This window comes from Grosmannia clavigera (assembly GCF_000143105.1).
Source record: "Grosmannia clavigera kw1407 unplaced genomic scaffold GCSC_144, whole genome shotgun sequence".
In the NCBI taxonomy this organism is placed as follows: domain Eukaryota; kingdom Fungi; phylum Ascomycota; class Sordariomycetes; order Ophiostomatales; family Ophiostomataceae; genus Leptographium; species Leptographium clavigerum.
Window position 1 is genome coordinate 2,005,918 of NW_014040797.1, and position 12,683 is coordinate 2,018,600.

Consider the following 12,683-nt stretch of genomic DNA (forward strand, 5'->3'; position numbering starts at 1 on the left):
CCGGCCACATTTCCCTACAACGCCGATTTATCACAGATGCGTGGGCCCATCAGAGGCTCCCACGAGTTTCAACAAGACAATCACGTTCCTCATTTTATATGGCCAACGTAGCGCATCCCTCTGCCTCAACCTTCTCATCGCTCCTCCCATCCAGTCCCACCATTCATTCTTGTATGTAGCAGGCGACCCAGAATCTCAACGACCATACATAGCAATGCGACGTATATAGTACATAAGAATAGAAACAAACAACATAATAGTCTTACCATCACGACAAAATATTGGACAGAAGGCGACAACAGTCTACGATTACCCGCCACATCATAAACAAAGAAACAAAATAGCAAATGAAAACCTGCCGTTTTACTTATCAGAGATGGTATCAGTTGAAAGATGCAGGCCCTTGAGCCGCAGAGTTGGGCTCGCCAAACAGCTCGTAGTAGTTGAGGTATCTGGCCTCGGCTTTCTGGAGCGTCGCCTCGTCTAGGTCGACGACTGGCACATCGCCCTCCTTTGCCGCATCCTTGTGTTTAGTAAAGAACGAGATAGAGGCAGGACTATTGAAAGGGGCCGAGTTAGCATTTTTGTTCGGAAGAGACAATACTGGCAGGACAAGCTCTTTGTAAACTAACCCAAACATTTCTCTATCAATGGATAGGAACAGCTTCATGGCGTCTTTGCCGCCCCTCTGCTGCAGATACGTCAGGTAGACCTGACATAGCTCTCTCTTCGTCGTTTGAGACAGACGACTATGTGACCGCATCTCTTTGAAGACGGCCGCGACCCGCTCAGCATGCTGTGCTTGCGCATCATTGCTGCCCGGCTGTGCAAGCTCAAAATCGATCCACTTCCACCAGAACTGCCGACTGTCGGCATACCACTGCACGTTCTTTTCAAACACCGTGCGTGCATCGTCCGCTGAGCCCTTCACCTTCCATAAGAGGTATGCCCACTCCGTAACAAGCGCTGCCTTGGTGTACAGGTCCACTTCAGGGAGATCAATATGCTGCTTAAGAACGTCGATTGCTGCGTCCAGGCCGCCTTGGCGCCGCTCCAGGTTGGCCCATGACAGGATCACCTCGACACTGCTCGGCAGTCTCGCAAGTATGGCGGCATGCACGTCTCGTGCTACATCGATGCGGCCACAGCTCTCTTCAAAGTAAGCGAACTGCAGCCGGATGCCTGGCCGACTGACCGGCACAAAAAACGTTGACGCCCGCAGATAGACCATTTGCGTGTCCTCGTCTTTTCCGGGCTGGGCTTCCATCCACCGTGTGTAGCGAAACCAGAACTCCTCGTAGAAAGCACAAGTCACCAGGCAGCGCTCGTACAGAAACACGGTACGCGCATAGTCGCCCTCTGCTTCCTCAAAATCCAAGTACTTGCGCCAGTTGGCCAGCTGCGGGTGCTCCTGCTTGGCGTCACGGAAGCCGGGCCGCTTGATCTCGGCTTCGAACGTCCACCGCTTGTTCGTCTCTGCCTGCGTCGTGGTAAAGTCCTCGTAGTAGATGGCATCGATCTTGGCGCGGATTTCAGACTCAAGCTCAGCTTCAGACTTGGCAGCCCCATACTGTGCCGCCTCGGCGTCGAGTTCAGCTCGAATGCGGGATAGTGCCTCGGCAGAAACGAGCTCCGTGACAGGGCGCGATTGGGCCAGCTGCCGGAAGCGTTCGAAATACCGAGCGTACTGGTGCATGGGAATTTTGATGATCCGTTTGAGAATAGTAAAGATATTGTCGGTGGCCTCGAGACGATCCTCGTACTCGATGTACCTGTCCCAAAAGGGATGGGCCAGGAAGTCAAGTCCGACATGGTTTGCAGCTCGTTCGAACAACCTAAGAGGATATAGTCAGTACACGGCTGCACTCCAAACCGCTCCCCAGCGAAAGAGCAGGGACACGTAGGGTAGAGAGAAGGGTCATATGGGGGAGGAAGGAGAGGAGAGAACGGGACGGGAGTGCAAATACAAAGTTCGGCTGTATCTTTGGAAGTGAAGAACGAATCCGTGTGCTGAGGCAATCGACGTAGTAGAACAAGAGAAGGAAATGTATCATCAGAGTGTCTACTTTGGCGACAAGGGCGCGAGAGAAGCTTGAGAGTGACTGGTTCACGTGGCCAAAGAAGACATCATGCTGCGTCTGGTATAAAGAGGGTTTGAGTGAGAGAGAGCACATCCAGCGTTCCTTTTAGAATATCCATTTCTCTGGTAACTCTCACCGTAAAGGCCATAGCGATACGTGCGTTTCTCATCCTCACTACCCTTGTCCACTTCACTGCTCTCTGGACAATGAAAGCACGAGCTGCTACTGGACTATGCCCTCTCAATCTCATGGGAAGCTAACGGTTATGGGGGCGGGAAAAAGAGGAGGAGGGAGGACGGGAGAGGGTTTGGGACTTACTCTCTCACGGCCTGAGGAACATGTGTGGTTTCCATCTTGAAGGAACAAAACTCTGTCCACAAGTCCACCGAGTTCGTGATGCTGGCACAGCCGCGCTCGTAGACCATCTCAGCTTCCTCCGGTCCAGATATATTGAACTCGAAGTCGGCATACTTCTTCCAATAACCAAATAGGAGTGGAAATTTCAGAAGAAACCGGTCGTATGAGTCGCGCATGGTTGCCAAGGCTTGCGGGCTCGAGTTTCGATTCAGGCCCCCATCCAGTGCCTCGCAGGCACGAATCAGCTTTTCCCAGTTTTCGAAACTGTCCGTGTCGGCCTCCTGCGCACGCATAACGCGTCAGTATATCATAGAAAACAGCTTTGCTCCGTCTCCCTGAAGAGTATGAATAGAAAATGACCTACCGCTTCTGCGTTAAGCCGTCCGATATCCGCGTTTTCCTCCTTCGTTCCTCCATAGTTGTAGTCGGCCATGTTTGCAAGGTTGCGTGAAGAAGAGCTGTCGCGCCACAGTTCGGTGATCGCTTCGGCAATGTATTATTTCGTAGTAGATACGGGCTGGACTGGGGACGTGCTGGTAAGATCGTAATCAAAGCTGTGCCCGGCGCGTTGCAATAGGGAATAAAGCGATGGTAGAAAAGGAAAGGCTGGAAAAGGACGTGAATCTTTTCTGCAAAGCCAAAAAATCAAGGCTGCGATAGATTATGTCATCCCGGCGCGTCGGATGAATCACGTGTGGAGGAGAACTGCGTCATACACCTTGTACTCTTTACTTGTTCGCAACACAAAAATCGCACTCCCTTGTTAGACTGTCAGCTTCACGTCAACCTCCAGCCTCCAGCCAGCAAACAGTATCATTATCTATCCCTAAGCTCCCCGCATACTGTGAATATCTTGCACTATTTAGTTGCATACGGCCGGCTGGTGTCGGCCCCGAGTGCAATTGCGGTAAGTGGACACGAGTGCCTTTTGTGGTCCAGATCAACTAACGGCTAACTTGAAATGAAGCATCGTGCCTGCATCTCGATTAGCGGTGACAACAGAGCTTCCTCTTCGGTTCAGACCTCAAAAACAACACCCACGGCACTGCACAGTCCCCCGCTTGGTAACAGAACCGAGATTGTGTACTGGCACGCTATGCACAGCTTCTCGGATCCGTTGCTATCGCTCTTTCGCATACACCTCGAGTTGACGTCTCGACACAATGGACTATCTACCAACCACAACGTCCTGGAACAGCCAGGCTCCAGACCTGGATAAGTCGAGCCGTGTTATGATTCGTGACTATCCCCACCGTGCTATAGCCATTGTCTCCCACTCGCATGCCCTCATATTTCGACACAGCACGTCCGGCGCCGAACAGAATGGGACTGTCGGGGCTGCGAAATGCATGGTCGAGTTCTCCCCGGTTTCAAAGGGCATGTTGAGCGACTACCGCCCCCTCACTTCTCGCCCGATATACGGGACGCTGGGACTTATATCCATCAACCGAGATGTATTCCTCTGTGTTATCACGCAAGCAACCCTTGTGGCCACGCTTCGTCCAGGCGAGACGATCGAAATGATCGCCGAGGTCCAGTTTTTCTGCCTCAATACGAACGAATACGATGACGTTCTGTCTGCAGATCCGTGGGATCCTGACGGAGATTCAGCCTCGGTCTATTCCCAGGGCCTGAGCCGCCGAGATGTGCCGGTGGAGCACCCTTGCCAGGAGCTGATAAAGCTTCTGGGCAACCGAAGCTTTTATTACAGTACTGACTTCGACCTCACAAACCGGCTGCAAGACAGGTGAGAGTTCTTAGAAGGAACAGGACACGGTGGGGATTGCCGGAACCATCTAGTACTAATGGTGGCTGCGTCAGGTCTGCCGATGCTTCGATATTCGATATCGACAACTTTGACGAGTCGTTTTTGTGGAACTCGTTCATGATTCAGCCCTTGGTACAATTCCGGTCTCGGCTCCAACCACACGAACGAGATGTGTTGGATGCCTCGCGAATTCTCACTTCTGCCATTCGAGGATTTTGTCTCACCGTGACGATTCCTCAGTCGGTGGCGCCGCTTCGCACCAAACGCTCTGGCATGCCCTCTTACCTCACTGTAATATCGCGATTATCATGCAGACGGGCAGGCACTCGGTTCAACGCCCGCGGCATCGACGACGACGGCAACGTCGCAAATTTCGTCGAGACGGAAACTATATACTGGAGTCCCGCCGGCGTCGTGTTCTCCTACGTCCAGATTCGCGGCTCTGTTCCCATATTTTGGGAGCAGTCGCCTGGCCTGATTCCAGGCCACCAGAAGATTGTCATCACACGGTCCCCCGATGGCGCGCAGCCAGCGTTCGATAAGCATTTCGAAGAGCTCGAACAGTCGTATGGTGCTGTTCATGTGATCAACCTGCTCAGTGAGGTAAAGCCCGGCGAGGCGGAGCTCTCCTCTGGCTTCCGCTATGGCCTGAAGCATTCACCCTTGAGCAGCAAGGACGGGAACGGGTCGCTAGACCATGCGCTCCTCTGTGCGACAGAGTATGATTTCCATGCCGAAACAAAGGGCCCGACGGGGTACGAGGCGGCGCAGGAGATCCGCCGGTACATCGCAAACTCGGCAGATGGGTTTGCTTACTACATGTCCGTCGAGATGGACGACTCGGCAAAAGGTCGTTCGGCTGCTTCAGAGGGGCACCGGCGGTTTGTTGTAGTGCTGCAGCAGGAGGGCGTGTTTCGAACGAACTGCTTGGATTGTCTGGACCGCACAAACCTCATCCAGACGATCATTTCACAGATGGCGGTGGAGGCGTTCCTGCAGCACAAAGGGGAATATGCGGGATCGGATTTCTGGGTGCGGCATTCAAACCTCTGGGCGGACAATGGAGATGCTCTATCGAAGATTTATGCTGGAACTGGAGCTTTTAAGTCTTCATTTACACGCTCTGGAAAGATGTCGCTGGCGGGTGCCATTGCTGACGCCCGAAAGTCTGCCACACGATTGTATATCAACAACTTTGCCGACAAAGGCAGACAGAACACCATTGACCTGCTCCTAGGACGGCTTTACGGCCAAGCACGTGTTGAGCTGTTCGATCCGATTGGCGGTTATGTCACGGCGGAACTGAACAAACGGGCCAGTATTTTTTCGTCAACAGATGTCATACGGATGTAAGATCAGCCCATCCTCTGTGCATGTAAGAATACCGGCTAACATACCTTGACAGATGGGTCGGAACATTCAACCTGAACGGCCGTCTCGATGGTCTCGGGGAGGACTTGTCGCCTTGGCTCTGTCCTTCGAAAGTGAGCGCAGATGCTCTCCCAGAGATCGTTGCGGTCGGCTTCCAGGAGATTGTCGAGTTGAGCCCGCAGCAGATCATGAACAGCGACCCGACAAGGAAGCAGGAGTGGGAAGCAGTAGTGCTGGACACTCTGAACAGACGAGCAACGGCAGTGGGAGGGGAGAACTACGTCTTGCTCCGAAGCGGACAGCTGGTGGGAGCTGCCCTGTGCATTTTTGTCAAGGCGTCGTCGCTAGCCAAAATCAAGAACGTCGAGGGTGGCGTCAAGAAAACGGGATTGTCAGGCATGGCAGGCAACAAAGGAGCAGTGGCCATACGGCTGGACTATTCCAGCACACCCATCTGCTTCGTCACGGCGCATCTGGCGGCAGGCTTTGCCAACTACGAGGAGCGAAACCGAGACTACCTGACGATCCACCACGGGCTGCGCTTTCAGCGCAACCGAGGCATCGACGACCACGACGCAGTGATCTGGTTTGGCGATTTCAACTACCGCATCGGACTTGGCAGAGAGCGGGCGATGGATTTGGTGCGGGCCAACGATCTAGAGTCATTGTACGAGAACGATCAGCTCAACCTGCAGATGGTTGCGGGACTGTCGTTTCCATACTACTCGGAGGCACGCATCTACTTTCCGCCAACATACAAGTTTGATGTAGGGCGGGACGAGTACGACACGTCCGAGAAGCAGCGCATACCAGCATGGACGGACCGAATTCTGCGCAAGGGATCCAACCTGCGGCAGGTCTCGTACAACTGTGCGCCGCTCCGGTTCTCCGACCACCGGCCGGTATATGCAGAGTTTAGCTGTACTGTCACAACCGTGGACGAGACGCAGCGAGACAAGATCAGCCAGGAGATCTACGAGAGACGAAAGATGGACGTTGGCGACGTCACGGCAAACACGCTGATAGAGGACACAGACGACGAGGATCTCATCGGCTATGACGCGATCGAGCCCGGACTTCCGGCCGCGAGCTCAGACCGGCACAAGTGGTGGCTGGACAACGGGAAGATGGCCCAGGCAACGGTACAGCCACCAGTCCCAGCCAACGTGGCGATCCAGGCAACGGTGCTCAATCCAAACCGGGCGTCCAATCCGTTTGTTCCGACAGACGAGCCCGACTGGGTGGCGGTGCCACGTTCGCGAATGTCGTCCTTTTCTAGTCTATCTACGTCGCCATACGAGCAGATCAGCCACTCGGCCGTGCTTCCCGGCTCAGCTGCAAGTCACGGCGGAACGTCGGTGGCGGGCTCGAGAAAGCCACCCGCTCTGCAGTACGAGTCAAACGGACCGCCTCCTCCGCCTAGACGACAGACTAGCAACCCGGTTGCTCTGGTAGGCGGCAAGAAGACCATGTCGTCGTCGTCGCTGGCATCAATGCAGACTGCTGCTACTGCATCGACAACGACGAACATGCGGAGGGGGACGGCGGTCAGCGCGGTGACCAGGGCGTTTGAGGACCTCCAGTCACTGTCTACGCCTCCGCTGGCAGCTGCTCACAGCGAAAAAGGAGCGGGAGGCTACCACGCCGAGCTGTCTGCGAAGCTGCCGCCAGCACCACCACCTCGACCAGCTTCAGCGACATCCAACACGTCCTCGTCGACACAAAGGGGGGGCACTAAAGCAGCGCCACCAGTGGCCAGGAAGCCGGCGCGTCTGGCAGCATCCGTGTCTCCATCTAGCCAGCACATTGGTGGCGAGGTTGCAGCAGCAGCGCCAGCGGTCATACCAGTACGACGGAGATCAGAGCAGCTGCCGATGACGGAGTATAGAGACGAGGTAGCACCGCCTAAACTCCCTGCACGCACACGAACGGTACAAGGTGGAGGAGGAGGAGTAGGGAGGGGGCAAGCAGCAGCGGGCAATGTTGACTTGCTGTCGGACAACGTCAGCAGTGATCTTTCCAGGTGGCAGCCGCTGCAGCCATCGTAGAGACGAGAGACGGCTTGGTGGCGTGGCGACGAAACAATCACGAGCGAAATACGAGCGACGATGTTTAGAATACAAGGATGACGGGAAAAGCAGCAGGATTGCAGAGAGACAGACACATAGAAAAAGAGCCTGGGATCTGGGATTTGAGAAGCCCCTGGATGCGAACACGAATTGAAACATGACGAAAACGGAGAAAAGAGGCTTTGAGCACTCTATTGGCCAGCGGATATTGTACGACGACTTTGTGACGATGCTGTGCTCTGAAAGGCAATGCTAGCAGTCCTTGGATGCACAGGTAAGTCAGGCATGTTGATAAGAATGCGTCACTGCTTTCGCCGGCTTGCTCGACCCATGTCTGCCATTGCACAGACATCGGAAGGGCCCTTGGTACGGAGTACAGGTGAACCTAACATGGATGTGGAGCCTTCATCAAGGGTAGTCTCTTACATTTTGTTTTGTCTATACCTCAAACATTTTCAGCTGCTGGGTGGTGAACCCCAAAGCCGGCACTAGCCTTTCGAAAGTGGGAGCGTTTCAAGGCAAGACCTGCTACGGAGTCCCCGGTACCTGATCATCGGAGGCCTACATAGTAGAGCTGCAGGAACAGCAAGGGATGCAGGGAGCTTCCTCTGCCGTCCCTCCATCAAGAAGCAGTCCCGGCAAGGCTTGAGGGAGGTGAACCTCGCGCTAGAGCTTTCAGGTCTGGTTTCCCGCAAGCTTGGGACGCACACGTTGCCGTTCCATTGGCCAGGAGGATAAACGCGGGGCAATGCCCACTTGGCGCCTGTGATCTTGTTGCTTAATATCCGAAGCATTTACGGAGTATGTAGCATGCGCGTGCATACTATGTACTCCGTAGGCTACATAGTATGTAGTATGCTGTATATGCAATGACCCTAGCAAGAGTATGCAGATCACGGCCGGGAAAACGCCCGAGAGACGTGTTTCTGGCGAGGATGCCGGAGGCAAGGGGGATCGGGCTGAAAACTTGGCTGGGATTACCTATGCTCGTTGCGTCGAGATGATTATGACGCTAGCATGAACAAAGAGCCCGGACATTGGACGCCTTTTCTTCGGATCGTAGCTAGTTGAGTCATGACAAAGGTCTGGGGCCATCTAGGGAGACTCAGTGTCCGAGCAGGAGAGAAAGTCTCTCAATCTCGTTAGTCTGCCGAGAAGAGTGGCTCGACTCCTGTCTTCCTATGTTACTTTGTGCGGCTTCTGTACTCTGGTCCTCAATGTCTTCCACACGTGCCCATGGCCAATAGAACGTGCAGCATTGCTCCTCGTACGATGGACAAGCACAATGGATCTAGACCTAATCTAGGAGAGTCAATGCTCTTTCCTACATTACATCCAAGCACGCTGCATTCACAGACACCAATCTTAACGGTTGTCTCTTGCATCAAGCTGTACATGCTAGCTTGGCTACTGCAGTTCTCTGTTCCTCATACCTAAGCCAAGAGAGCGGATAACTGAATTTCAGTACTTTTCGCGTTCTCAACCCTTTGCCATCCCTTGCATCAAGTATATCAGCTGCTGCTACGGGAACGCCCGCACTATGCTCCACTGCAAAGTCAGCCGACGTATTCAGAAGACGAGTACTCCGTACGCTGTTACTATGTATGTGCGAGGGGTATGGACGTCGCTTACCCGTCCTTGCACTTGCAGGGTGCCAATCTTCAGAGGTCTAGACACAGGCGACAACGACAGGATCTTACGAACTTTGCGCTGCATTCTTCTACTCTTCCCTTCACGATCCGAAGTTGATTAATTCGTTTTATTAGACTCCACATGGTCTCGGGGGCAACAGCGGTTAAATGCATACGAAGTACGGAGTACGCTATGGAGTACAAAAAGGGAAAAACCCCATTTCGTCACCGGGCCGCACACGAGCATCTAGCGACCCAAGAGCGTCTTGCATCAGTAAAGGCAGTGGAAACCGCGTAATCATTTCACCAGGCCTTTTTCGTTATGCTTTGCTCGCGGCCTTGGTGCCATTCTTCCAATTCTTGGCGATGCTCAAGATTTCCGGATTACGCGGATGGGTACCTCAAAGTGCTGGCGAGAACGCAGCAACGGGAAGTACCTCCCAACTCGGGTTAGCCTGTGGATACTATGCAATCCTGTTATCAATTGACAGTCTCATAAGTCCCCCGGTTGCATATGCCACATGATCGAGAGTCACCCGTTTCCGGCCCTGTCTCGTCCTCCCCACGAGGCCTTTTTAGTAGTCGCGCGCCCGAGCCCGCCCCACCCAGCAAGCTTTGGGGGCTCGTTTTTGGTTGCTTTCTTTTCTCCTCATTCCTATAGCCGTATTCTGGCCCGGTTGCGTAGCATTGCGCCCAGTCGTGCCCACCTTGGCTCTCTTTCCGTCCTCGGCAAAGCATAGGAAGGCCATTGACCCCCCTGATTGTCATTCCCTCTTAAGTGGCCGTCTCGCTCTCTCGTGGTGATGCTGTCTTCACCTCTCTCGTCAGGAAAAATCCGATAGGTCGCAGCTCCGATATCGATACATTGTCTGCTGCATGTGTATACGCAATCCGCCTCAGCCGCTGATGTCATCATCCTGTTGTTTGCGCCGGGATCCGCAATCTGCTTAATCGCTCCTTCCAATTGTCCCACTCTTCAGCTCTCCACGGCTCTGCTCCCCGCCCTTATCGCCCTCTCTTTGTCGGTGCCTTCTTCCTCTGGGCGGACAGCGTACGAATCGGTAGTTTCAGAAGCTCTTTCGTGACGTGGCCGGGCAGGAACAACCGGACGGCCCAATCGCACCTGCAGCTTGCAGAAAGTGTGCAGGAAAAAGAACAGCAGATAGGCAAACCACCCTAGAGAAGCCAGAAATCACCAAATCCTTCAACATCTTCACTCTCATCGTCTTATCATGTCGGGAGATAGTGCCAAGACGGTCCGCAGCCTGACGCCATCACCAATCGTGCAGCCGGCTGGCCGACCACTTGCTTCTCAGCATCACAAGTCCGCGGCTGCCGCAGCAGCATTGACACCAATAGATGCAGCCACAACAGAGGCAGGCTGGCGATTGGAAACACCTGTTGCTGCCTGTCCTAGATCTCCGGCCTCTGCCTCTGCCACCACGGACGCCTCCGAACCCTGGACACCGACACGCACACGATCGAACTCCTCGTCCAATTACTTACCGCTTTCCACCTTTCCCTCGTCCACATCGCCCGTGCCTTCACGAGACTACCAGCCTCCCGGCCTTTCCGCGGGCGAGAAGACCAAAGATCCCCTCTTGGCTTTGCCACCACCACTGTCCCGTGCTCACGACCAGGATCAAGAACGGAGCTGGGGCCGCATGGGCCCCCAAGCTTCTGGCAGTCAAATTGGTGCAGGCAGCCAGACGAGAGAGCACGTCTCTGGAGAGTACCTGTCTGATAAGGTAGAGGGAGCTGCTTCGACAGTCATCGTGGTTGCGGCCGACAACCACGACAACAGTCCCAGCTGTGACCACGATCACGATGGCCCTGCTAAAACCGTCGACTCGCACGATCTTGCCTGGGACCAGACCCGCCTACGCATCGCCTACCTTGTCAGCACCATGGTGTCACCACCTGGCGACGTTGCCACAAACGACTCTTACGAAGAGCTGTCTGACAGAAATGCATCTCCGGATCGGATAGCATCGGCTGCCACAGATGCGGCTGTCACCGCTGCCACGCCCCTGCCCGACCGGGCCACCGTGCGGCGCGACCCCAGCCCAAAGATCGACATCGACCCCTGTCCAGGAGGCTGGCCAGGTCTCGAGCTGTTAAAGAAGCGTCGGCGCATCACCCAGATCCAGAGGTGGTGCGGCGAGATTGCCGCCCTGGGCAACAGCCGGACGTACTGTGCCTGCTCGGTTGGCTGTGCTGTGCCTCAAGGCGACGGGCCGTTTGAAGAATGCGCCACACCGGAATACACTTTGCAAGACGACCCAGATGCGGACGTCGCTGTCGAGAGCATTCATGTGCCGCCGGCATCACCATCTGCAGCGTCGCATCTTTCTCTATCAATCTCTTATTCCGTCCCGCCCTCCCCAACCCCGTCATTACCAACACCAGCACCGGTAGCAGCCTCTGCTCACTCTTCGTCCCGCTGCGACGGCTGTGGACACCGCTTGACTCCGAGCCGACCGTTTGACTTTGTTGGAGATGCCGGCCTGCTCAAGGGAAGCCGACATACCCCGGACAGCAGCGCTGCCCAGGGCTTGCGCAAGGCATTACGGGGCATCCGCGGCCTTGTCTCGCGAAAGAAGGAGCCGGCCGAGAGCCGGGATGAGAAGAAAGAGCTGTCGATGCAGCAGCAACGACAGCAGCGGGAGTGGGACCGCAACCTGTCCCGGATGCGGCCCTGGGACCAGTGGCACGAGCTAAACTGCCGGCACACCTCTGGCGAGTTCTTTACCCGGACCACTATGTATGGCGGATCTGCTTCCGGTTCATCGCCGACCGAATCCCATCGCCCGGCATTGGCTAGGCGCAACACGACTGCTCCGGGCCACAACCCCAGCTACGACCAGCGCCATGGTGCTACGAGCGCCAGGATAGACGAGCTGAACAGCGACAACATCAGTAGCAGCAGCGTCAGCGACAGCGGCAACGCCGACTCGCAGGAGCTGGAGAGGCGCCGCCAGCGCGAGATGGATGCAAGGCTACAACGAGCACAGCGGCTGCTGGCCTCCGAGTCCGACGGCAGAAAGGCGGTCGCCTCAGGGCAAGCACCACAATTGCCACCACTCCTGATCACGGGAGAAGCATTCTGCCTATAGACGGACAGACAAAGCCGTCTTACTATCACTCACTTATAACACTATTTTTTCTTATATTTTCCTTCCTTTTCTCTCCATATTTTCCTTTATGTCTATCCCCACGAGCTTTTTCATGAGTTCCCTCATTTCCTATTATATTGTCTATTGTATTTGACACCTTCCAACTGCATATTACCCACCGCACGTGGTCTGAAAATTTCTATTTTTCGTTTGGAGAGGGACAGGACTTTTTATATCGGGCCCACTGCACTACACAGGAAGGGATCCGATCGGTTCTTACAGGTCATTTG

The 12,683-nt window shown here is 54.7% G+C and overlaps 3 protein-coding genes across 3 annotated transcripts; 2 read left to right on the forward strand and 1 right to left on the reverse strand.

The window, feature by feature from the left end:
• Positions 1-382: 382 nt before the first annotated feature.
• On the reverse strand, positions 383-2,871 carry CMQ_2648 (mRNA splicing protein; the record flags this gene model as incomplete). The annotated part of the gene is made up of 4 exons (XM_014316726.1): positions 383-557; positions 633-1,835; positions 2,400-2,719; positions 2,803-2,871. 4 exons carry the CDS (start codon positions 2,869-2,871, stop codon positions 383-385), a joined length of 1,767 nt encoding a protein of 588 aa, XP_014172201.1.
• Positions 2,872-3,601: 730 nt separating this feature from the next.
• CMQ_2671 (phosphoinositide phosphatase) lies at positions 3,602-7,625 on the forward strand (the record flags this gene model as incomplete). Its single annotated transcript, XM_014316749.1, has 3 exons — positions 3,602-4,185; positions 4,260-5,555; positions 5,612-7,625. The coding sequence occupies 3 exons, from the start codon at positions 3,602-3,604 to the stop codon at positions 7,623-7,625; spliced, it is 3,894 nt and encodes a 1,297-aa protein (XP_014172224.1).
• A 2,884-nt stretch (positions 7,626-10,509) lies between these two features.
• CMQ_2505 (uncharacterized protein) lies at positions 10,510-12,393 on the forward strand (the record flags this gene model as incomplete). Its single annotated transcript, XM_014316583.1, has 1 exon — positions 10,510-12,393. The coding sequence occupies one exon, from the start codon at positions 10,510-10,512 to the stop codon at positions 12,391-12,393; it is 1,884 nt and encodes a 627-aa protein (XP_014172058.1).
• Between the last annotated feature and the right edge of the window lie 290 nt (positions 12,394-12,683).